Source organism: Staurois parvus, unplaced genomic scaffold, assembly GCF_062004578.1.
Source record: "Staurois parvus isolate SC_StPar_1 unplaced genomic scaffold, SC_StPar_1.0 ptg003522l, whole genome shotgun sequence".
Lineage (NCBI taxonomy): Eukaryota > Metazoa > Chordata > Amphibia > Anura > Ranidae > Staurois > Staurois parvus.
Window position 1 is genome coordinate 1 of NW_028321318.1, and position 22,964 is coordinate 22,964.

The 22,964-nt window shown below is 53.1% G+C and overlaps 1 protein-coding gene across 1 annotated transcript; it reads right to left on the reverse strand.

Annotated features, from left to right (window-relative positions):
• Positions 1-329: 329 nt before the first annotated feature.
• Positions 330-8,525, reverse strand: LOC149427749 (uncharacterized). The gene is made up of 6 exons (XM_089667710.1): positions 5,769-8,525; positions 3,851-3,994; positions 952-1,026; positions 836-871; positions 603-632; positions 330-512 (listed from the first exon to the last, which is right to left on the reverse strand). The coding sequence occupies exons 1-6, from the start codon at positions 6,024-6,026 to the stop codon at positions 345-347; spliced, it is 711 nt and encodes a 236-aa protein (XP_089523836.1). The 5' UTR covers positions 6,027-8,525; the 3' UTR covers positions 330-344.
• Positions 8,526-22,964: the final 14,439 nt, after the last annotated feature.

Sequence of the window (22,964 nt, forward strand, 5' to 3'; positions counted from 1 at the left end):
ACCACAGAGAGAGGCAACTGAGGACACCACAGAGAGAGGCAACTGAGGACACCACAAAGAGAGACAACTGAGGACACCACAGAGAGAGACAACTGAGGACACCACAGAGAGAGACAACTGAAGGCACCACAGAGAGACAACTGAAGGCACCACAGAGACAACTGAAGGCACCACAGAGACAACTGAAAACACCATATAAAGAGACAGGACACAAGCCATGTCAGGATCTCAGCAGTGACTGAATCATCCTCAATCTTCTCACAATCATTCTACACACCATCCATTCCAACATGGCCAGTGCAGGAGATACAGAATGACAACTGATGTCAGTTGAAGGCTACAGATTACTCTGCCCCCTCCTCCCTCCCCCAATATGGATCCATAGGATCCAGAGAACCAACCCCAAGAAATAAAATAAATGCTTCACCGATGGCAAACCAGACCCATAAACCAGAACTCGTACATGTAGTCATAGATATGGTGAAGGACACCGCCAAGTCATCACTAGGAGCCTAGAAGGACAAAAACAGGATATGTCAAGCCAAGGAGGAGGCCATCAGTCCAATATGTGAGGCAACCATCACTTCACATCCAACACCTACCTGCTCATCACAGCTGCTTTCCGCATCACACTGCAAGAGATCAGAGGAGAAGATATAAGACACACAACACAAAGACAACAAGAAACAGCCATGTGGACCATCTGGGTGCACACAGATTATGAGTGGATCATCTGGGTGCTCGTACTTAAAGAATAGATCATCCGAATGATGTCCAAAAACCAACAATTAAAGAGGGTTATCTGTGGACTTATTCCAGAACATGGTGTACTTACAATGTAGCCAGCATCCAGACAACAGAGCCGACAGTCCTGTAAGACAATAACATGTGATTCCTGAGATGATGGAGACCATGGAGATGCTCTACACATAACCCGTATGAATGACCCACCTGGCCAGCAGCATGCTCAGGTCCAGAATGTCCCACACACTCCTCTTGAGAACCCAACCCAGTGCAGCGTCGCTTCTATCAAAACAAAAGCAGAGAAGCTGATCAGTCAGGGCCAATTGTGGTAGTTAACATCAACTAACCAATCATAGAACGCCTTTTCATAGGATGGTACCACACACAATGAATATGAACTGCCCTGTACATACAGTCCTGCTACATGTCCAAATGAGAACAGCATTCCGGCAGCAGAGGTGATCAAACACACGAAACCGCGTTCCCATGACAGATCTCAGTGGACGGACAGGAGACCACGTTCCCACGACCGATCTCAGCGGACGGACAGGAGACCACGTTCCCACGACCGATCTCAGCGGACGGACAGGAGACCACGTTCCCACGACAGATCTCAGCGGACAGACAGGAGACCACGTTCCCACGACAGATCTCAGCGGACGGACAGGAGATCACGTTCCCACGACAGATCTCAGCAGACGAACAGGAGACCACGTTCCCACGACAGATCTCAGCGGGAAGTCAGGAGACCACGTTCCCACGACAGATCTCAGCGGGCGGACAGGAGACCACGTTCCCACGACAGATCTCAGCGGACGGACAGGAGATCACGTTCCCACGACAGATCTCAGCAGACGAACAGGAGACCACGTTCCCACGACAGATCTCAGCGGGAAGTCAGGAGACCACGTTCCCACGACAGATCTCAGCGGGCGGTCAGGAGACCACGTTCCCACGACAGATCTCAGCGGGCGGTCAGGAGACCACGTTCCCACGACAGATCTCAGCGGGCGGTCAGGAGACCACGTTCCCACGACAGATCTCAGCGGGCGGTCAGGAGACCACGTTCCCACGACAGATCTCAGCGGGCGGTCAGGAGACCACGTTCCCACGACAGATCTCAGCGGGCGGTCAGGAGACCACGTTCCCACGACAGATCTCAGCGGGCGGTCAGGAGACCACGTTCCCACGACAGATCTCAGCGGGCGGTCAGGAGACCACGTTCCCACGACAGATCTCAGCGGGCGGTCAGGAGACCACGTTCCCACGACAGATCTCAGCGGGCGGTCAGGAGACCACGTTCCCACGACAGATCTCAGCGGGCGGTCAGGAGACCACGTTCCCACGACAGATCTCAGCGGGCGGTCAGGAGACCACGTTCCCACGACAGATCTCAGCGGGCGGACAGGAGACCACGTTCCCACGACAGATCTCAGCGGCCGGACAGGAGTCCACGTTCCCATGACAGATCTCAGCGGGTGGACAAGAGACCACGTTCCCATCACAGATTTCAGAGGGAGCCCAAAAACCCATTTCTTGTATCTCTTATGGGATTCCTATTCTGTAACTGAAGGTGATACCAGAATGGGCCAATCATAAACCAGAACATGGCAACAAGTCAACCATTGACACGCCCCCTGTTCAATAGTCTGCACCCACTTAGGTTTTCTTCTTGTGTAGCGCCCCCTTTAGCATCAATGACAGAGTGCCATCTTCTGTAATAGTGGTCTATGAGGCCCCCAAATTCCTGCCGGTGGCAGAGCCGCCCATTCATCTCGGCACAACAGCCATGCAAAGTGTTTGGTCGCCCACCTCCCCCCCCCCTTTCCCGGCTGGCTCGATGATATGAAGGTCAGATCCTTCACCTTTTTCTGCTGTAACCACTGGAGGGTCAGCTTGGCCTTGTGCTTTGGGTCCCTGTCGTGTTGGAAAGTCCAGGAATGCAGATTGTCTGCCAGTATTTTCTGATATCATGCTGCATTCATTTTGCCATCAATTTTCACAAGATTCCCCCATGCCTTTACAGGTCACACCCCAAAATATCAGTGAGCTGCCACCACCATGCTTCACAGTGGGGATGGTATTCTTGTCGCTGTTGACCCCGCTCCAAGCATAGTGCTTGTGACCATAAAGCTGTAATTTGGTCTCGGCACTCCAGATTACGGAGTGCCAGAAGCTATGAGACGTGTCAATGTGTTGGCCATATTGTAATTGGGCTTTTTGTGGCTTTGGCGCAGTAAAGGCTTTTTCTGGCAACTCCACCATGCAGCTCAGTTTTGTTCACGTATCGTCATATTGTGCTCCTTGAAACAACCTCACTGTCTTTTTGCAGAGCCGCCTGTATTTCTCCTGAGGTTCCCTGTGGGGGTTCTTTGTATCCAGAACAATTCTTCTGGCAGTTGTGGCGTCAATCTTTCTTGGTCTACCTGACCTTGGCTTGGTGACAAGAGATCCCGGGATTTTCCACTTAATAAGTGACAGAACAGCACTGACCGGCATAGTCAAGGCTTTGGATATCTTTTAATATCCTTTTCCATCTTTATAAAGTCCCATGACCTTGTTATGCAGATCTTTTGACGGTTCTTTTCTGCACCCCATGGCTCAGTATCTACCCTGCTCAGTGCAGCCACGTGAGAGCGAACAAACTCACCGACTATTTATACACAGACACTGATTGTAATGTAAGAAGTCACAGATGTGGGAAATCAACCTTTTATTGCCATGGTAGCCTGTGTGTGTCCCCTTATGTGTCTGTGCCAAGGCCGAACATTCCGGGGGGGCGGAGACTTGTGACCCCGGGGGGAGGGGAGGAGACTTGTGACCCCGGGGGGAGGGGAGGAGATTTGTGACCCCATTTGGGGGATTTCTGTTCTAATTAGGATTTATAAAGCAGCCAATCAATGATGTGATCATAAATGGCGTCACAGGATCACCATCCTTCCATGACATGATCCGTCAGATTTTCATCATCAATGCCAAAATGTCCCCATTTCTGCCAGAGGAGGGAGACTTTTCGGCACAGCCATGTATACCAATGACGGACAGACAACACCAATAAGTCACTCCACTGTGGATACAAAGCTCTGCACTCGCGAGCCCAACATACCTGTCCTTTGGCAGTGCACTCATCCCTCTGGCTCTCACTCACTCCAGGATCTTCTGAACTGCCTCCATCACTTCTCTTTCTCTTCCCTGGGGGCCGTTTCTTGTACGGCTCCTCCAGGCGTGTGGACTCCATAGAGACATCTCTCTGCAAGAAGAGGAGAAATAGGACATCAAACAACGACTGTAGACACTGCCCAGCTCCGATATACAGAGGGTGAGCAGAACTCCAACAGAAGCCAAGAACCATGTGATAGACCCGCCGGTCTCCATATACACCTCCTATACTCATTCCTCCATATATATCCACCAACCATGGATGGTCTCGACCTCTCTGCCAACACACAGGTTAGGCCATCACCAACAGACCCAATCACGTCTGAAATGTGGAAAACCGGATTGTAGGGCTGAGGGCAACATGGACATGTGTGGGGAGAAATCCAAGCATCCAGAATTCGGCCCCACACCTCCCTTCATCACCAGCACACAGAAAGGGTTGGATCCAAAACTCACAAGTCCTTCTCATTGGCTGGTAGGACAGGAATAGGAGAGCTGCAATGGCCTATTTGTTTTTGGGGTTGCAGACTCTGAGGCCATCCTGATCCTGGCTTTACTACCTGACCTGGAGCAAGTGAGAGTGTATCTGGTGGGCCAACACTTAACTGGATGGAGGCTTGTTCCAGGAAGCTAGGCCAGGATTAGGAGGACAAAAACAATTCCGCAACACCCCAGTACTTCTGTCCTGAGGTCCCCAACTCCACCCAACAACTAGACATTCTGAAAGTCTGCTGTCAAGCTGGACGACCTACTGACTTCTTATCCCTCTCCAGGACTACTATGGTAGGACATCTCCACTAGAAAGCCACCCTGCTTGATACGGACATACTACCATACCTCCCCGTGATGCCGTCATACCTCCCCGTGATACCGTCATACCTCCCCGTGATGCCGTCATACCTCCCCGTGATACCGTCATACCTCCCCACCATACCTCCCCATGATGCCACCATACCTCACCGTGATACCGTCATACCTCACCATGATACCGTCATACCTCCCCACCATACCTCCCCATGATACCGTCATACCTCACCACCATACCTCCCCATGATACCGTCATACCTCCCCGTGATGCCGTCACACCTTCCCGTGATGCCTTCATACCTCACCATGATACCATCATACCTCCCCATGATACCGTCATACCTCCCCATGATACCATCATACCTCACCACCATACCTCCTCGTGATGCCGCCATACCTCCCCGTGATGCCGTCATACCTCACCACCATACCTCCCCATGATGCCACCATACCTCACCACCATACCTCCCCATGATGCCGTCATACCTCCCCATGATGCCGTCATACCTCCCCACCATACCTCCCCATGATACCGTCATACCTCCCCATGATACCGTCATATCTCCCCATGATACCGTCATACCTCACCACCATACCTCCCCATGATACCGTCATACCTCATCACCATACCTCCCCGTGATGCCGCCATACCTCCCCGTGATGCCGCCATACCTCACCACCATACCTCCGCATGATGCCGTCATACCTCCCCATGATGCCGCCATACCCCCCATGATGCCGTCATACCTCCCCATGATGCCGTCATACCTCCCCATGATGCCGTCATAGCTCACCACGATACCGTCATACCTCACCATCATACCTGCCCATGATACCGTCATACCTCACCATCATACCTCCCCATGATACCACCATACCTCACCATGATACTGGCATACCTACACCTCTCTATACATACCATACCACCATGCCTCACCATCATACCTACACCTGTCTATACATACAATACCACCACACCCAGGCCTCTGTGTACATAACATCCATCTACACCCACCCCTGACCACCCTGGGCCTTCCGACAGACAATCAGTTCCACACCTGCATGGCCTCCAGGCTGCCATAACTGCTGATGCAGAACCCATCGATCAGGTCTTCTTCTCGGATTGCTGAGTTCTCTTCTCCCCTCTTCCGCCTTCTCTTCTTGCGTTGCGGTCGTGGCCAGACTACAGGCTCAGGACTGGAGGATAAGGAGTTGGCAGGAGAAGGACCTCTCTGGCGGTCTCTTTGGGCTTTTGAGCGTCTGCGCGGCAGACGAGGCCCAGAATGGGCTCTAGGCGTATGGGGCGGAGCCTCCATCTAGCTCTTTTGGTTTATCCCCCAGGATAAAGCATATCTGCCAGGTAACCAGCAAACTACGACCTCTGATATAATGGACCCAGGCAACCAATCAACAGCGTCCTTCAGCAATGGTGGAGGAAGCCAAAAACGAGTCAAAAAAACATCTAAAAATGATTGGTTGTGGAGCTCAGACCGGACAACACAACAGAGAATGTCATATGTAGCCAATCAGCATCCAGACATCCCCTGCAGTGCTGCATATGGCTAGACCTGGACTTATTACCCTGAGAAGAGGAAGTCTTCTGAACCTGAGAGATCTGGACCTGAGATGAAGTTTGAGGTAGTCACCAGATCAAAGAAAAGACAAGCGACAGGCAAGTCAAGAAATAAGAAGGACCTCCTGAAACATGAAGGCTGGGACCTTCAAAGAAAGGCAAGGACCAAACATCTAAAGGATGGGACCCACAGGTGGGGGGTGCGGGAGAGGAACCTGAGAAAAGGGGGTGAGGAGGTAGAGGACAGTGTGGTGGTCCTCAGATACAGAGGAGGGTTAAGGTGGAGTCAGAAGTGATGACCCCTCAGAGAGGGAATGGGGAGCAGATGGGAGTACCGGGGTGCCCTTATAGGGGATGAAGACTTCAGACCTACTATGAGGAAGATCAGGACAGGGGAGCAATGAGCTATGGGGGGCGGGGGCATACCATACCTCCTGGTAAGAGGACTGCAAAAGGGGGTACGTGAAATGAGATTTGGGGGGTCACCTCCCCACCGAGGGTCTTCTATATAATCGGGGTCAGTGATGTCAGTAGGATGGGGGTCCTCTATATATTGAGGGGAGATGTCAGTAGGATGGGGGTCCTCTATATATTGGGGGGAGATGATGTCAGTAGGATGGGGGTCCTCTATATATTGGGGGGAGGTGATGTCAGTAGGATGGGGGTCTTCTATATAATCGGGGTCAGTGATGTCAGTAGGATGGGGGTCCTCTATATATTGGGGGGAGATGATGTCAGTAGGATGGGGGTCCTCTATATATTGGGGGGAGATGTCAGTAGGATGGGGGTCCTCTATATATTGGGGGTCAGTGATGTCAGTAGGATGGGGGTCCTCTATATATTGGGGCTCAGTGATGTCAGTAGGATGGGGGTCCTCTATATATTGGGGGTCAGTGATGTCAGTAGGATGGGGGTCCTCTATATATTGGGGGTCAGTGATGTCAGTAGGATGGGGGTCCTCTATATATTGGGGGTCAGTGATGTCCGTAGGATGAGGGTCCTCTATATATTGGGGGTCAGTGATGTCAGTAGGATGGGGGTCCTCTATATATTGGGGGGAGATGATGTCAGTAGGATGGGGGTCCTCTATATATTGGGGGTCAGTGATGTCAGTATGATGGGGGTCCTCTATATATTGGGGGGAGATGATGTCAGTAGGATGGGGGTCCTCTATATATTGGGGGTCAGTGATGTCAGTAGGATGGGGGTCCTCTATATATTGGGGGTCAGTGATGTCAGTAGGATGGGGGTCCTCTATATATTGGGGCTCAGTGATGTCAGTAGGATGAGGGTCCTCTATATATTGGGGGTCAGTGATGTCAGTAGGATGGGGGTCCTCTATATATTGGGGGTCAGTGATGTCCGTAGGATGAGGGTCCTCTATATATTGGGGGTCAGTGATGTCAGTAGGATGGGGGTCCTCTATATATTGGGGGAGGTGATGTCAGTAGGATGGGGGTCCCCTATATATTGGGGGTCAGTGATGCCAGTAGGATGGGGGTCCTCTATATATTGGGGGAGGCATGGTAATCCTAGGGGGATCTTCACTATAATATGGGGGTTCCTTGCTATACTGGAGGGGGCGTTATGTATGGGGAGGCAGGTGGGGGTCCTTTATATGGGGGGGTGTTCTGTGAATTGGGGGAATCTATATTATGGGGATCTTCTCTATATTGTGGTCCTTATACTGGGACAGATCCTCTCTATAGTGGGGGGGTGTTTAGTATTATTGAGGGGTCCTCTATATTATATTGGGGGAGGGGTGACAACCTATATTATTGGGGGAGGGTGACAACCTATATTATTGGGGGAGGGTGACAACCTATGTTATGGGGGAAGGGGTGGCAACCTATACTATGGGGAGGGGTGACAACCTATATTACGGGGGGAGGGGTGACAACCTATATTACGGGGGGAGGGGTGACAACCTATATTATGGGGGGAGGGGTCTCAGACCTGTATATCCTCCCTGTATGATATATATGGGGGGGGAGGGGTATATAATGCGGACAGAAGGGGGAGGACCTGTCTACCGGGATATACGGGGGAAGGGCGGGGGGGTATTTGGTACGGTGGCGGAGGGGAGGATGTTGTGGCGCTCCTCGGTGGGGGGAGGAGTCTCTCCGGTGTCGGGGGCCCCCTGGTGGTTTCTCGGTATCTCTCCCCGCCGATCTCCGTCTCCCCCGGACCTCTCCTCGGTCTCCGGTCTTTTCCCTTTCTCTTCAGGCCCCTCCTACCAGACGCGACGTATTGCGTGTAAACTGCGAGATGACGTCACGCGCAGAGATCGGACGGAAGGGGCGGCCATCTTGCGGTGGAAGCAGACTCCGGAAATATGGCCGCCGCCATCATACCGAATGGCGGATCCCGGATGGATAGACATTCCTCCTCCATAGAAGCCGCAGTCTGATCTCTGTATTTCTGGGACAACCTACTATAGGAGGAGGCCATGACAGTCAGCGGAATGGAGCCCATCTGATTGGAGGACAGGTAGCCCCTCCCCCATTCTGTGGCCTCACAACTTCAGCCACTGAGCTCTGTAAACATCTGACATTGGAAAGCAGTTCTGCTGGAGGCCTCAGGGGGGCGATCTGAGAGCCGTCTGCTGGAGATCCGGAGGATTCCAACATGATAACGACCCCCAACACCTCCGAGACCACCACAGCCCGGCTGAGAGTGACAGTGATGGACTGGCCAAGCATGTCTGCCGACCCAAACCCAACTGACCATCTGTGGGGCCTCCTCAGACCGAAGGTGGAGGAGCGCAAGGTCTCCAACATCCACCAGCTGCGTGATGACGTCATGGAGGAGGGGAAGGTGGAGGACATTGTATACAGACGGGGGTGGGGTGGACTCACTTCTGGGGGATACTGTATAGCTGGTTTAATTGCTGGCCATCCGACCAGGGAGCCCCACTGCTGGTCCTCGGGGGCGGGCTCAGGCTGTGGTAAAGTACTTATGGGGTGTTACACCGGTGGTCAGGGTTCCTCGGGGGCTGCTGCTAGGGGTAATCTTCCCGGGAGGCCGCCGGGGGTAATCTTCCCGGGAGGCCGCCGGGGGTGGTCTTCCCGGGAGGCCGCCGGGGGTGGTCTTCCCGGGAGGCCGCCGGGGGTGATCTTCCCGGGAGGCCGCCGGGGGTGGTCTTCCCGGGAGGCCGCCGGGGGTGGTCTTCCCGGGAGGCCGCCGGGGGTGGTCTTCCCGGGAGGCCGCCGGGGGTGATCTTCCCGGGAGGCTGCTAAGGGGAGGTGCGCCGATCTCCCTGCTTCTTACCAGCGCCGCTCGTTCAGTGTGTGTGGGCCAGTGTGAAGTGCACGCTGTGGCCCTCTCTGAGCATGTGTGGACCGCTCGGCCAATCAGGAGAGGAGGCGGGGCCAGGCTTAAGGGAACCAAAATTTAAAAGATGCTTTTGGCTGAAAGCATCTGCTGCCAATGACTGCTCCTGAAGCCTGCCCATGCCTGCTATTCCCTCGCTCTCCTCCAGGTGTGCTGTGCTCCTGTGGTTCTATCTGCTTTGCCTCATGCTCGATTTTATCTTTTTGCAGCAGTGATGACAAGCCTACCCCCTCTAAAGACCAGCGTTCTCAGGGAAGGTAGGGGAGACGTTGCCATATGCACATATTCTCTTTGGTGTTTTTCTTGTCAGTGACTTTTTGTCTGTGCTGCCCCAGATCCTTGGATCTTGGTCATGATCCTTCCCGACGATCAGAAGCAAGAAGCTCAGACAGGAATCGGAGACAGTCATCGGCAAGGGAGGACTGACATTCTTGGGGAAGGACAGAGACCTCGCGTTCCCATTCAGCTTCTAGGGGTCAGTGCTCCCCATCATGATACGGCAAGGATTCGCATCATGACCTACCCAGACCAGGAGGATGCTGGGCATGCCCTAGAAGAGCCATGCTGGGCAAGACGGCTTGTGAGACTTGCTTCAAAGAGGCAACCAAACACCAAGAGCCCGATAAGGCGGAGATGGTACCACTAATGAAGCAGGCATTTGAGCCAGTCCCATCCACCTCGCACTCCTTGTCTCCTCAGATGCCACCATCTAGTCAGGTGATTCCAGAGGCCCAGGGACTTCCGGCCTCAGATGCTGTTTCCTCGGAGGAGGATGAGGGCCGTTATGACGGTTTTGATTTTGTCTTGCTCCAGCCTTTCATGAAAGAGATTAGGCCGGCTCTGCTTTGGGAAGAACCGCAGAAGAAGCAGAGGAAGTTTTTCATGAATATGAGAAGGGAGGGGGTGAATTTCCCATTGATGGAAGAGATTGTGGACATAATTATGGATGAGTGGAACCAAGCGGATAAGAGAATCTCGTTTAGGAATCGGTTCGCTAAGCTATACCCCTTCAAGTCTGAGAGTATTAAGAGTTTGGAGGAGCCTCCGGTGGTGGACGCAGCACTTATGCGCCTCGCTAGATACGTAACCCTACTGACATTCAGGGACGTGTTGGATAGAAGGGTAGATGTGGATCTTAAAATGATCTAAACGCTTGCTGGTGGGGCATGTAGACCTTCTATGGCTTTGGTAGCTATATTGAAGGCTATGGAGTCCTGGGTTCAGAAGTGGCAGTGGGACGTGGCCTGAGCAAAGCCGAGGTCTTGGCCTCCTTTGACAATTTGAAGCTAACGGCTTCCTTTACGGCGGAGGCATCTATTGACCTAAGATGTTGGCCAGGATCATGCTTAATGCACTAACAGCCAGAAGAGCCCTATGGCTGAGGCCCTGGGTGGCGGACCCAGCCTCCAAACAAGGATGGGATGGTGTAAGATACCATTTAAAGGGCAGCCCCTGTTTGGAAATAAGTTAGACACTGCTGGAGGCGCATGCGTGGTGATCCAAGATGGCAGACGCATGAGAGCTGAGCTGCACCATTCCTCAGTTGTTACAGCCCTCTTGCTCACCCTCTGCAGTTGTCACAGACCCAGGAGAGGCCTCCCCCATCATGAGATATCGCTAGGCACCTACATGAGGAAAATTGGGCGTTGGAAGCCACTCACGCCGCCTCCTCTGAACCCCTGGTCCTGCATGCTGGATCGGTTCTTTACTAGGCCTGCATCCCTGGCCTTGAGTAGTTGCAGCGGTCCGAGTGAGTGCTCCGGAGGGTCCGCTGACATGGAGGGGACAGATGCAGAAGCCCCTGCTGCCTTGCTTTCTACTCCGGTGGTCCCTTCTTTGACGGTGGATATCCTGGAGGACAAAAGGCAAGTATTTTTACGCAATACCACCCGCACTATCTCTGGTGAAATTGGGAAGTTGGCTCAGGAGCTTAGGGGGGAGATTACCCAATTGGGAGACCGCACAGACCACCTTGAGTCTAAGTTTGATGAGTTGGTGCAATATGTCCATGTCCTGGAAGAGGATAATCGGAATCTTACACACTCCATGTCTTAACTGCAGCTCCAGCAGAAAGACCTGGAAAACCGGGAGCGCCGTCAGAATATTCATGTCCGTGGCATCTCTGAAACGGTCCCTGACTCCCATCTTCAGCATTATCTGCTGTCTCTGTTTACCACCCTGGCCCCCAAAGTACCAGAAGTTGATTGGTGCATGGACTGGGCCCATAGGTTGCTGGGCCCAAAGCCTCCAGAGGGTACTAGGCCCAGAGATGTTATCATTCAGTTTCACTACTTTGACAGCAAAGAAGTCTTACTCTTCTCCACCTGTAACAAGTCTTCCCTGGAATTTAAAGGAGACAGACTTCAAATTTTCAGTGATTTCTCCCCCATCACTGACAAAAAGATGTGCCTTGAAGCCGGTCATCACTCATCTCCAGCGGCACCGCATCGCTTACCAGTGGGGATTCCCTTTCAAGCTAGTTGTCTCCAGAGACAATGCCCAAGTCCTTCTTCGTGATCTGCATGAAATGGATGCTTTTTTTCAAACAGTTGGGACTCCCTCCCCTGCCGGAAGAGGCCCTTCTGCAACCTCCTACCCCATTCAGGTCCTTTGCTACACCACACAAAATCTGGACACCTGCTAAACCTGAGAAGAAGAGATTTCCTGACTTCCTGGTCCGGAGGGCCCCACCACCTGATTCTTCTCCATATTGGGTCTCCCACCCTGTTCATTGCAATCTTGTGCTCCCGTGTGCAATTTTCTTGTTATGTCCTGCTTACAGCTGTTTTGTGAACCACTGAGGTAGGCATTTGCCGTTTCGGGTCTGCTGCCATGTTGCCCCCTTGTGCGTCAGGCTTTTAGACCTGACGATTTGGGATATTCCCGATATTCCGGGTACATATCTTTGATATCTCTGTTTCTAGCCGTAATCCCCTCAGGTTCTGTTCTGAGTGATACGTTTGTACTAGGCCGGTTGCCATACTAATCACCTGGTTCTCTATTTCTGTCACTTTCTGTTTTGCCTCATCGATGACAATTATGCTCAGGTTATGGAGCTGCTACACTCATTTCTGTTTTATGATGGCTTTACGGCTGTTGTCATATAATGTCAAAGGACTTAATTCAGACCAAAAATGGTGGATGGCTCTGAAGGAGTTTAGGTCCTCGGGGGCAGATGTGATATTCAGGAAACCCATTTCAAGCAGGATGGCTCTTTTCGCTTTGCCTCCAAGAGCTTCCCGCAGTCCTACTCAGCTTTGGATCCCTCTGGGAAAGCAGGAGTGGCTATTTTGATTCGTAAAAACTGCTCCCTGAGGGTCTCCTCCTCTCGAGTTGACCCACTTGATCGTTATATCTTGCTAGAATGTATTTACGAAGGCTCTCCACTTGTGCTTTTGAATTTATATGCACCCAACTCTGGTCAGCTGTCAATTCTCCCTCAAACCCTAGATAAATTGTGTTCCCTATCTACTCCATGCATGATTGTTGGGGGGGATTTTAATCTGGCTATGTCCCCTCACAAAGATAGGAAGGTGCTTTTTGCACCCACTCTGTCGAAGAGACTATGCTCCTCCTCAACGGCTTTCTGTAATTGATTAGGGAGCATCACCTTTTTGACGCTTGGCAAATCAAACTGTCAAGGTCCTACCTTTTTTCAGAGCTTGTGCATCTCCATGAGCTGGCATCCATCTTGGTTTTCTGCAAAGCATGGTGGGAACCTTTCTGCCTTCAGGCTTCTGCGGCTCCTCCTCAGAAGGGTGTGGTTGAGCACATTTAAACCTGCTGTCTGCAAGTGTGCTCTGCACTTGTGTCCTGTATGTTGCCCTATTGCAAGCTCTTGTGTTGTTTCCTTTGCTCTCCTGGTAACCGACTCGGCTTGGACAAGACTACTCTCTGCGTTAACCCTTTATCTGACCTCCCGTTGCTGAACCCGGCCCGTGACCTGAGTATTCTTTGCCTACCGTCTAGTACTGTCTGCTCCGTTGTTATTGACCCGGCTTGTCTGACTACTCTACTCGTGTTCCCATCTAGCTCCCACCAGCTGTACGCCATTGGCGGCAGTCGTTATCGCAGCTGGGGTCACTCGGGGGCCGTGACCTGGTCTCAGGCTGCGTCAAGTCCATCCCCACCATCAGGGGCCCTGGTGAAGGGTAGCCTGGGGCTTAGACTCCGCGCCCTGAGGGACTCTGGTCTGTGGGTAGTGGCTGTCGTCAGTCGCAGCGTGACCGTACCATAGGCCTGCCTGCCCATTCCAGCGTTCCTGCCCTGACATTACAAAAGTGCCCTGAATCCTGACGGTGCAGGTACGCCTTCGATCCCTATGTTACTCGCCAGACTTGACCAACAGGATCGCTGGTTGGATCAGTTCGCTCAGGCGTTGCAGGCTCTGCTTGTACGCACAGCACACCTTACCCCTGGGGCTATTAGGTCAGTTGTTACTCCGGTGGACTCTCCCACTGTTGCTCCGGTTGTTGCACCTACCTCTGCATCTGTTGCGGAACCCGCGGTACCCAGAGGTATGACTGGTTCTGCCCCTCTTCCTCAGCGCTTTCGGGGGGGACCGAGTCAGTGTCGTGGTTTCCTTAACCAAGTGGGGATTTTCTTTGGATTAATACCTCACGCTTTCCCTACTGAGAGGGCAAAGGTGGGCTTCCTAATCTCGCTGCTCTCTGATAGGGCCTTGGCCTGGGCTAATCCCTTATGGGAGAGGAATGACCCGGTGATTCACATGTTTACCCGTTTCGTTGCCTCCTTCCGTACGGTATTCGACGTACCCGCTCGCTCCGCTTCTGCTGCCAAATTGCTCATGTCCATGCATCAGGGTTCACGAACCGTTGCCAAGTACGCCATCGAATTTCGTACTTTGGCGGCAGAGGTGGGTTGGAACAATGAGGCTCTAGTGGCTGCTTTCTCTCATGGTCTCTCTGATGCGTTGAAGGACGAGATCGCAGCCAAAGAACTGCCTGTGGAGTTAGAGGCACTCATCTCCTTCCTAATCTTGATTGACACCAGGCTCAGAGAGAGGCCTTCATTTAAGGAGCGGCTGCGGAGGCCTCCTAACCGTTTGGCGCCTACGTTTTCTGTCCCACCCGTGCCTCCCTCTCCTCCCGCGCCTCCTGGGGATGGTTTGTCTGGTAGTGAGCCCATGCAGCTGGGGTTTGCTCGCCTTTCCGAGGGGGAGCGGGCCTCTCGGCGTCGGGAGGGTCGCTGCCTGTACTGTGGACTCGGGGGGCATTTTCGGCAGTCCTGTCCGGTCCGTCCGGGAAACGCCCGCACCTGAGATCCTGTCGGGGGCAGATCTTGAGTGGAGTCTCCTCGTCCCCGGTTTCCCATAAAGATAAACCGCTTATCACCGTTGTCCTCTCTTGGGCAGGAGGCTCGGTGATGGCCCAGGCGCTGGTAGACTCTGGGGCTGGCGGTTTGTTTATGGACAGTTCGTTTGCGGCCCAGTACTCCATTCCTCTGCAGGCTCGAGAGACTCCATTGGTTCTCGAGGCGATAGATGGCAGGCCCTTGCAGCCATCGCAGGTTACCCATGAGACCCTGCCGGTGGAGGTAGCTATTGGGGCTGTTCACAGGGAATTGGCCTGTTTCCAGGTAATTTCTTCCCCGCACTACTCCGTGGTTTTGGGCTATCCCTGGCTTCAGAGGCACAATCCGACCTTTGATTGGCGATCGGCCGAGATTCTCTCATGGTCACCACGGTGTGGGGCTGGTTGCATCCGTGGTCCGGTTAAGGTGCTGTGCACCTCCTCGGACTCTGTGCTGCCCACTGAATATGGGGAGTACCTGGACGTGTTTGACAAGGTGCGCGCCGGTGCTCTGCCTCCTCATCGTCCATACGATTGTGCCATAACCTTACAAACTGGTGCTACTCCTCCGCGTGGCAGGGTGTATCCTCTTTCGGTGGCAGAGAATCAGGCCATGGAGGAATACGTTGCGGATGCGCTTTCCCGGGGGCACATTCACAAGTCTACGTCTCCAGCAGGAGCTGGGTTTTTTTTTTGTGAAAAAGAAGAGGTGAGCTGAGACCCTGCATTGATTTTAGGGGTCTCAATCGGATCACGATTAAAAATGCTTATCCTATTCCGTTGATCACCGAGTTGTTTGACCGCCTCAAGGGAGCAACGGTCTTTACTAAGCTCGACCTTAGGGCTGCCTACAACCTTGTACGGATCAAGGAGGGCGATGAGTGGAAGACCGCGTTCAACACCAGAACCGGCCACTATGAATACCTGGTTATGCCCTTTGGGTTGTGTAACGCACCCGCGGTCTTTCAGGAGTTTATTAACGATGTCTTACGTGACTTGTTGCAGCAGTGCGTGGTGGTTTACTTGGACGACATCCTGGTTTACTCTGCGTCTATGGAGACTCATATCCAGGATGTTAAGCGGGTGCTGCAACGGTTACGTGAAAACGAGCTTTTCTGTAAGCTCGAGAAGTGTGAATTTCACCAATCCCAGGATGCCTTTTTAGGCTACATCATTTCCCCGGTGGGTTTTTCTATGGACCCTGAGAAGGTTTCAGCGGTTCTGCAGTGGCCTCGTCCCAGTGGTCTTCGGTCCATTCAGCGCTTTTTGGGATTTGCCAACTATTATCGGAAGTTTATCAGGAACTTTTCCACATTGGCAAAGCCTCTCTCAGATCTGACCAAGAAGGGCAGTAACCCTCACGAGTGGTCACCCGAGGCCATCTCAGCTTTCAAGGCTCTGAAAGCCGCCTTCACTTCGGCCCCAATTCTGTCTCATCCCAATCCTGGGTTGCCTTTTGTTCTCGAGGTTGATGCATCTGAGACAGGAGTAGGCGCCCTCTTGTCCCAGCGTCGGTCACCCGAGGGACCCCTACTTCCTTGTGGGTTCTACTCCAAGAAGCTTTCCTCTGCAGAGTGCAACTACCAGATTGGAGACAGGGAGTTGTTGGCCATTATTCTGGCTCTCAAGGAATGGAGGCACCTGCTTGAGGGTTCTGTGGTCCCTGTCCTAGTTCTCACTGACCACAAGAACCTCACATATCTCTCGGAGGCTAAGAGGTTGACACCCCGTCAGGCCAGGTGGGCTCTGTTTTTGTCACGTTTTAACTATGTGGTCTCTTACTTGCCTGGTTCCAAGAATGTCAGGGCTGATGCCTTGTCGCGGCAATACTCTGAGCTGTCCAGGGAGGACACTGAGCCGACCTCGGTCATTCCTCCAAACCAGATCCTGGCTGCCATTCGTACCAACCTGACTTCTCCCCTTGGGGAGCAGATTTTGGCGGCTCAAACTAACGCTCCCCCTGAGAGACCTGCTGGAAGATGTTTTGTACCTGAGGGATTGCGTACCCGCTTGCTACGTACCTACCATAATTCCAAGACTGCCGGTCATCCTGGTAGGAACCAATTGTCCTGGGTCGTTTCTCGGTTATTCTGGTGGCCATCTCTCCATTCTGACATCGCCTCATATGTAGCAGCTTGTTCGGTCTGTGCCCAGAATAAATCTCCTCGGCACCTTCCATTGGGCCTTCTGCAACCCATTCCCAATGGGGAGCGTCCCTGGTCACACCTGGGAATGGATTTTATTGTGGATCTTCCTGCGTCTCAAGGTCATACGGTCATTCTTATGGTGATCGATCGTTTTTCTAAGATGTGCCATTGCGTTCTGTTCAAGAAATTGCCGACTGCACAGGAACTGGCTACGGTTTTCGCCAAGGAGATCTTTCGCTTGCACGGGTTGCCCAAGGTGATTGTCTCGGACCGTGGGAGCCAGTTTGTGTCCAGGTTCTGGCGCGCCTTCTGCTCCCACTTGGGTATCGAGCTTTCCTTCTCTTCGGCCTACCACCCTCAGTCCAATGGGGCTGCGGAGCGTTCCAACCAGGCCCTGGAACAATTCCTTCGTTGCTATATATCGGATCATCAGGACAACTGGGTCGATCTCCTGCCATGGGCAGAGTTTGTGAGGAACTCGGCTGTCAACTCCTCCTCTGGGATGTCCCCCTTCATGGCCAACTATGGGTTCCAACCCGCTGTATTGCCTGAGTTGTTCTCTCCACAGGACATTCCGGCTGTGGATAACCACCTGGCTGCTCTGCGCTCCTCATGGGGGCAGATTCAGAGGTCCTTGAAGGACTCAGCACAGCGCCAGAAGCTCCAGGCTGATCGTAGACGGTTGCCCGCTCCCTCATACCAGGTCGGAGATCGGGTGTGGTTGTCCACTCGCAACCTCAAGCTTCGGGTGCCCGCACCAAAGCTGGCCCCCCATTTTGTTGGTCCTTTCCGCATTCTTCGCAGGGTGAACCCGGTTGCCTATGCCCTTGCTCTTCCTCCTGGGATGCACATCTCCAATGTCTTCCACGTATCCCTGTTGAAACCTCTGATCTGTAATCGCTTTACTGCCTCTCCGCCTCGGCCTCGTCCTATCAGGGTCGACGGTCATGAGGAGTATGAGGTGAGCCGCATCTTGGATTCTCGGTTGGTCCGCGGTCGGGTACAGTTTTTGGTCCATTGGCGTGGTTATGGTCCCGAGGAACGTTCCTGGGTTCCTTCCGCGGATGTTCATGCTCCTGCCCTCCGCGCTTTTCACGCCCGATTTCCTCAGAAACCTTTTGTTGAGCCACGGAGGGGGAGGGGCCCTTGAGGAGGAGGTACTGTCAAGTTCCTACCTTTTTTCAGAGCTTGTGCATCTCCATGAGCTGGCATCCATCTTGGTTTTCTGCAAAGCATGGTGGGAACCTTTCTGCCTTCAGGCTTCTGCGGCTCCTCCTCAGAAGGGTGTGGTTGAGCACATTTAAACCTGCTGTCTGCAAGTGTGCTCTGCACTTGTGTCCTGTATGTTGCCCTGTTGCAAGCTCTTGTGTTGTTCCCATTGCTCTCCTGGTAACCGACTCGGCTTGGACAAGACTACTCTCTGCGTTAACCCTTTATCTGACCTTCCGTTGCTGAACCCGGCCCGTGACCTGAGTCTTCTTTGCCTACCGTCTAGTACTGTCTGCTCCGTTGTTATTGACCCGGCTTGTCTGACTACTCTACTCGTGATCCCATCTAGCTCCCACCAGCTGTACGCCATTGGCGGCAGTCGTTATCGCAGCTGGGGTCACTCGGGGGCCGCGACCTGGTCTCAGGCTGCGTCAAGTCCATCCCCACCATCAGGGGCCCTGGTGAAGGGTAGCCTGGGGCTTAGACTTCGCGCCCTGAGGGACTCTGGTCTGTGGGTAGTGGCTGTCGTCAGTCGCAGCGTGACCGTACCATAGGCCTGCCTGCCCATTCCAGCGTTCCGGCCCTGACACAAACATCCTCTCCATAGACAAGTCACGTTCTATTCTACTCCACATCGTATGTTTTCTAGACTGGATCACTTTTTCGTCACCGCCCCTCTGATCCCCTTTTTGGTTTCCTCGGAGATCAACCCGATGACTTGGTCAAATCATGCCTCATTGTCCCTTGCTCTCCTTCTCCCAACATCCTCCCCTAAGCTTTGTCACTGGCGCCTCAATGAGAGTTTTCTGCACTTGGAACAACTTCAACAGGAGCTGCCTCGAGGTTTGGATGCTTACTTTCAACTTAACGTATCGTTATTGTGACGGGAGTGACTTTGGGTGGGGGGCCCATAGAACACAGCTCACTTTGGGTGGGGGGCCCATAGAACACAGCTCACTTTGGGTGGGGGGCCCATAGAACACAGCTCACTTTGGGTGGGGGGCCCATAGAACACAGCTCACTTTGGGTGGGGGGCCCATAGAACACAGCTCACTTTGGAGAGGTGGGGAGACCCCTGTCTCAGCTCCCCATATCCCTCTTATGTGTAAGTCCCCCTGTGCCTGTTAGGGGTACAGGGGGAATGTCCTAATATTGTGTAGACATGTCTAGGAGATAGGTGGGGTGGGGGTTGTGGATTGTTTGGTGTCATGTGGTTGCATCCCATTGTTCTATTGTGTGTCTGGCTTGGGAGCAAACTATTATGGGATGTATGTGTTTGTGTATTGGCTTGGTGGGGGGTGTCTCCAGCAGCTCTCCCTCCTGATGGGACTGTCTGCTGGTGTGAAGTTTGAATACCTGTGTGTCTCTTGTTACTAAATGTAGATTGCCCCGCCCTGTGTCATTATGCAGGGAGGGGGGATTGCCCCGCCCTGTGTCATTATGCAGGGAGGGGGGATTGCCCCTCCCTGTGTCATTATGCAGGGAAGGGGGATTGCCCCTCCCTGTGTGATTATGCAGGGAGGGGGGATTGCCCCGCCCTGTGTCATTATGCAGGGAGAGGGGATTGCCTCGCCCTGTGTCATTATGCAGGGAGGGGGGATTGCCCCGCCCTGTGTCATTATGCAGGGAGGGGATTGCCCCGCCGTGTCATGCAGGGAGGGGGGATTGCCCCGCCCTGTGTCATTATGCAGGGAGGAGGGATTGCCCCGCCCTGTGTGATTATGCAGGGAGGGGGGATTGCCTTGCCCTGTGTCATTATGCAGGGAGGGGGGATTGCCTTGCCCTGTGTCATTATGCAGGGAGGGGGGATTGCCCCGCCCTGTGTCATTATGCAGGGAGGGGGGATTGCCCCGCCCTGTGTCATTATGCAGGGAGGGGGGATTGCCCCGCTTTGTGTCATTATGCAGGGAGGGGATTGCCCCGCCGTGTCATGCAGGGAGGGGGGATTGCCCCGCCCTGTGTCATTATGCAGGGAGGAGGGATTGCCCCGCCCTGTGTCATTATGCAGGGAGGAGGGATTGCCCCGCCCTGTGTCATTATGCAGGGAGGAGGGATTGCCCCACCCTGTGTCATTATGCAGGGAGGGGGGATTGCCACGCCCCGTGTCATTATGCAGGAAGGGGGGATTGCCCCGCCCCGTGTCATTATGCAGGAAGGGGGGATTGCCCCGCCCCGTGTCATTATACAGGGGGGGGGGATTGCCCCCTGAGTATATATATATTGTATCTGTGTTCAAATAAAGTAGTCTACTTCCTGGTTTACTTCAAGACTGGTGCCATCTAGTCTTGTACGGTCGGCGGTGGTGTCTGTGGTCGGTGTTCGGATGGGGAAGCTGTATCCTAACAGAAGTACTCACTCACTCTGAGACGGTTCCGTTACAGTAATCATCATCCTCGACCCTCTGGGAGGCCCATAAGGCTGTTTTCAGAGGCCTCCTTATCTCCATGGGTTCCCGTTTGAAGAAGGCCTCTGCTTGTGCCAGACAATCCCTCCGACGTCAATTGTCCAAATGTCGATTACTAGCTAATCCATCTATACCTCAGCTTCAGGAAGTCTCCCATATACTGGATCAAAGCAGGGCTCTTGATCAGCATAAAACCGCTTAGTCTCTCGCCTGGGCTAGGCAAAAATGTTATGAGTTTTCTAACAAACCGCATCGTATGCTTGTAAATAGATTGAAATCCCAAATTTCCTCCTCAGTACCGGGCCACCTCCTCCAGCCTGACGGCAAGCCCACATAGGACCCGTATGTTGTGGCGACAGTATTTGGAGAATTCTATGAGAAGCTTTATAATTGCGGCCTTCGACACAGTTGACCACCCCCTCCTTCTTAATAAACTACTCTCCCTTGGCATCGGAGATGCTGCTCTCTCCTGGTTCTCATCCTACCTATCCCGACGCTCCTTCAGTGTCACCTACAATGGTGCCACCTCCCCCTCCCTCCCCCTCTCTGTTGGGGTCCCCCAAGGCTCTGTCCTTGGACCCCTTCTCTTCTCCATCTACACCTCCTCCCTGGGCAAACTCATACAATCTCACGGCTTCAACTATCACCTCTATGCTGACGACACCCAAATCTACCTCTCCACCCCTCACCTCACCCCCACTATCTCCGCCCGCATCACTCACCTCCTAAACGACATCTCTGACTGGATGTCGCTACATTTCCTCAAGATTAACCTCTCCAAAACCGAGCTTCTCGTCTTTCCCCCTGCCCACACCCCCCCCCCCATCCTATCCATCATCACCAACAACTCCACTATCACTTCCGCCCTTGGCGTCATTCTTGACGCGAACCTCTCCCTCCAACCGCATGTCAAATCACTCACAAACACATGCAGGCTCCATCTTCGCAACATTGCCAAGATCCGCTCCTTCCTCACCCCAGACACCACCAAACTTCTAGTACACTCCCTCATCATCTCACGCCTTGACTATTGCAACTCCCTCCTCACCGGCCTACCCAAGTGCAGGCTCTCCCCGCTCCAGACCATCCTGAACTCAGCTGCCAGACTCATCCACCTCACCACCCGCTCCACCTCTGCCACCCCCCTCTGCCTCTCCCTCCACTGGCTCCCGATTGCCCAACGCATCAAATTTAAACTCCTTACCCTGACCTACAAAGCCGTTCACAACACTGCCCCTGACTACCTCACCAACCTGATCACCAGGTACCACCCTACCCGTACCCTTCGCTCCTCACAGGACCTCCTTCTATCCTGCTCCCTGGTCTCCTCCTCCCATGCACGACTGCAGGACTTCTCCAGGTCCTCCCCCATCCTCTGGAACTCACTGCCCCAATCCATCAGACTGTCGCCTTCTCTATTCACATTCAGGCGCTCCCTCAAAACCCATCTCTTCAGGGAAGCCTACCCCACCCTCACCTAACGGCCATCCTCCCTCATTCCTCCTACCACCTCACCCCCCTCAGCCACTTCCTACTGTACCTTTACCCCCTCCCTCCTAGATTGTAAGCTCGTAAGAGTAGGGCCCTCTTACCCCTCGTACGCTGTCTTTGTTGTACTGTGCCATGTATTGTCCCCCCTATTGTACAGCGCTGAGCAAACCCTTTGGCGCTATATAAACTTGTAGTAATAATAATAATAATAATAATAATTGCCTAGCCCCTGATAATCACCCTCCCCTTCAGATTGCTGCTTTTGATGCTTTCTTTGACTCCTTCCAGTTGCCACATTTGTCACCTTTCGATGTTATAGCCCTAAATGCGGACATCTCTATTGAAGAATTATTGGGTGTTGTCATACACCTCCCATCTCACAAATCTCCAGGGCCGGAAGGTCTTCCTTATTCCTATTACAAGTCCTTTATTGGGATCCTAGCCCCCCCATCTCCTAACCTTGTTTTAGGATCTCCTGAAAGGGGCGCATCCACATGATGATTTTACACGAACATACATCTCTGTGATCCCAAAGCCGGATAAGGACCATTCCCTTCTAGATAATTATCGACCTATAGCCTTATTAAATTCTGACTTCAAGATTTTTATGAAAATTTTAGCTAATAGATTGGCCAAATGTCTCTCCAAGCTCATACACGGAGACCAGGTGTCCCGGCTAGACACGCCGCACATAACACCAGGAGGACCATTGACCTGATTGATCTAGTCAGTAAGTCCCTGACTCCTACTCTCTTGTTGAGATTGGACGCCCAAAAAGCGTTTGA

Excerpts from the sequence above, each read along its gene's own strand:
- LOC149427749 (XM_089667710.1), bottom strand. The coding sequence starts at position 6,026 with ATGGAGGCTCCGCCCCATACGCCTAGAGCCCATTCTGGGCCTCGTCTG. Across the intron at positions 3,995-5,768 it reads GCAGCCTGGAGGCCATGCAG|AGAGATGTCTCTATGGAGTC; the intron begins GTGTGGAACTGA and ends CTCTTCTTGCAG. Across the intron at positions 513-602 it reads AAAGCAGCTGTGATGAGCAG|GCTCCTAGTGATGACTTGGC; the intron begins GTAGGTGTTGGA and ends TTGTCCTTCTAG.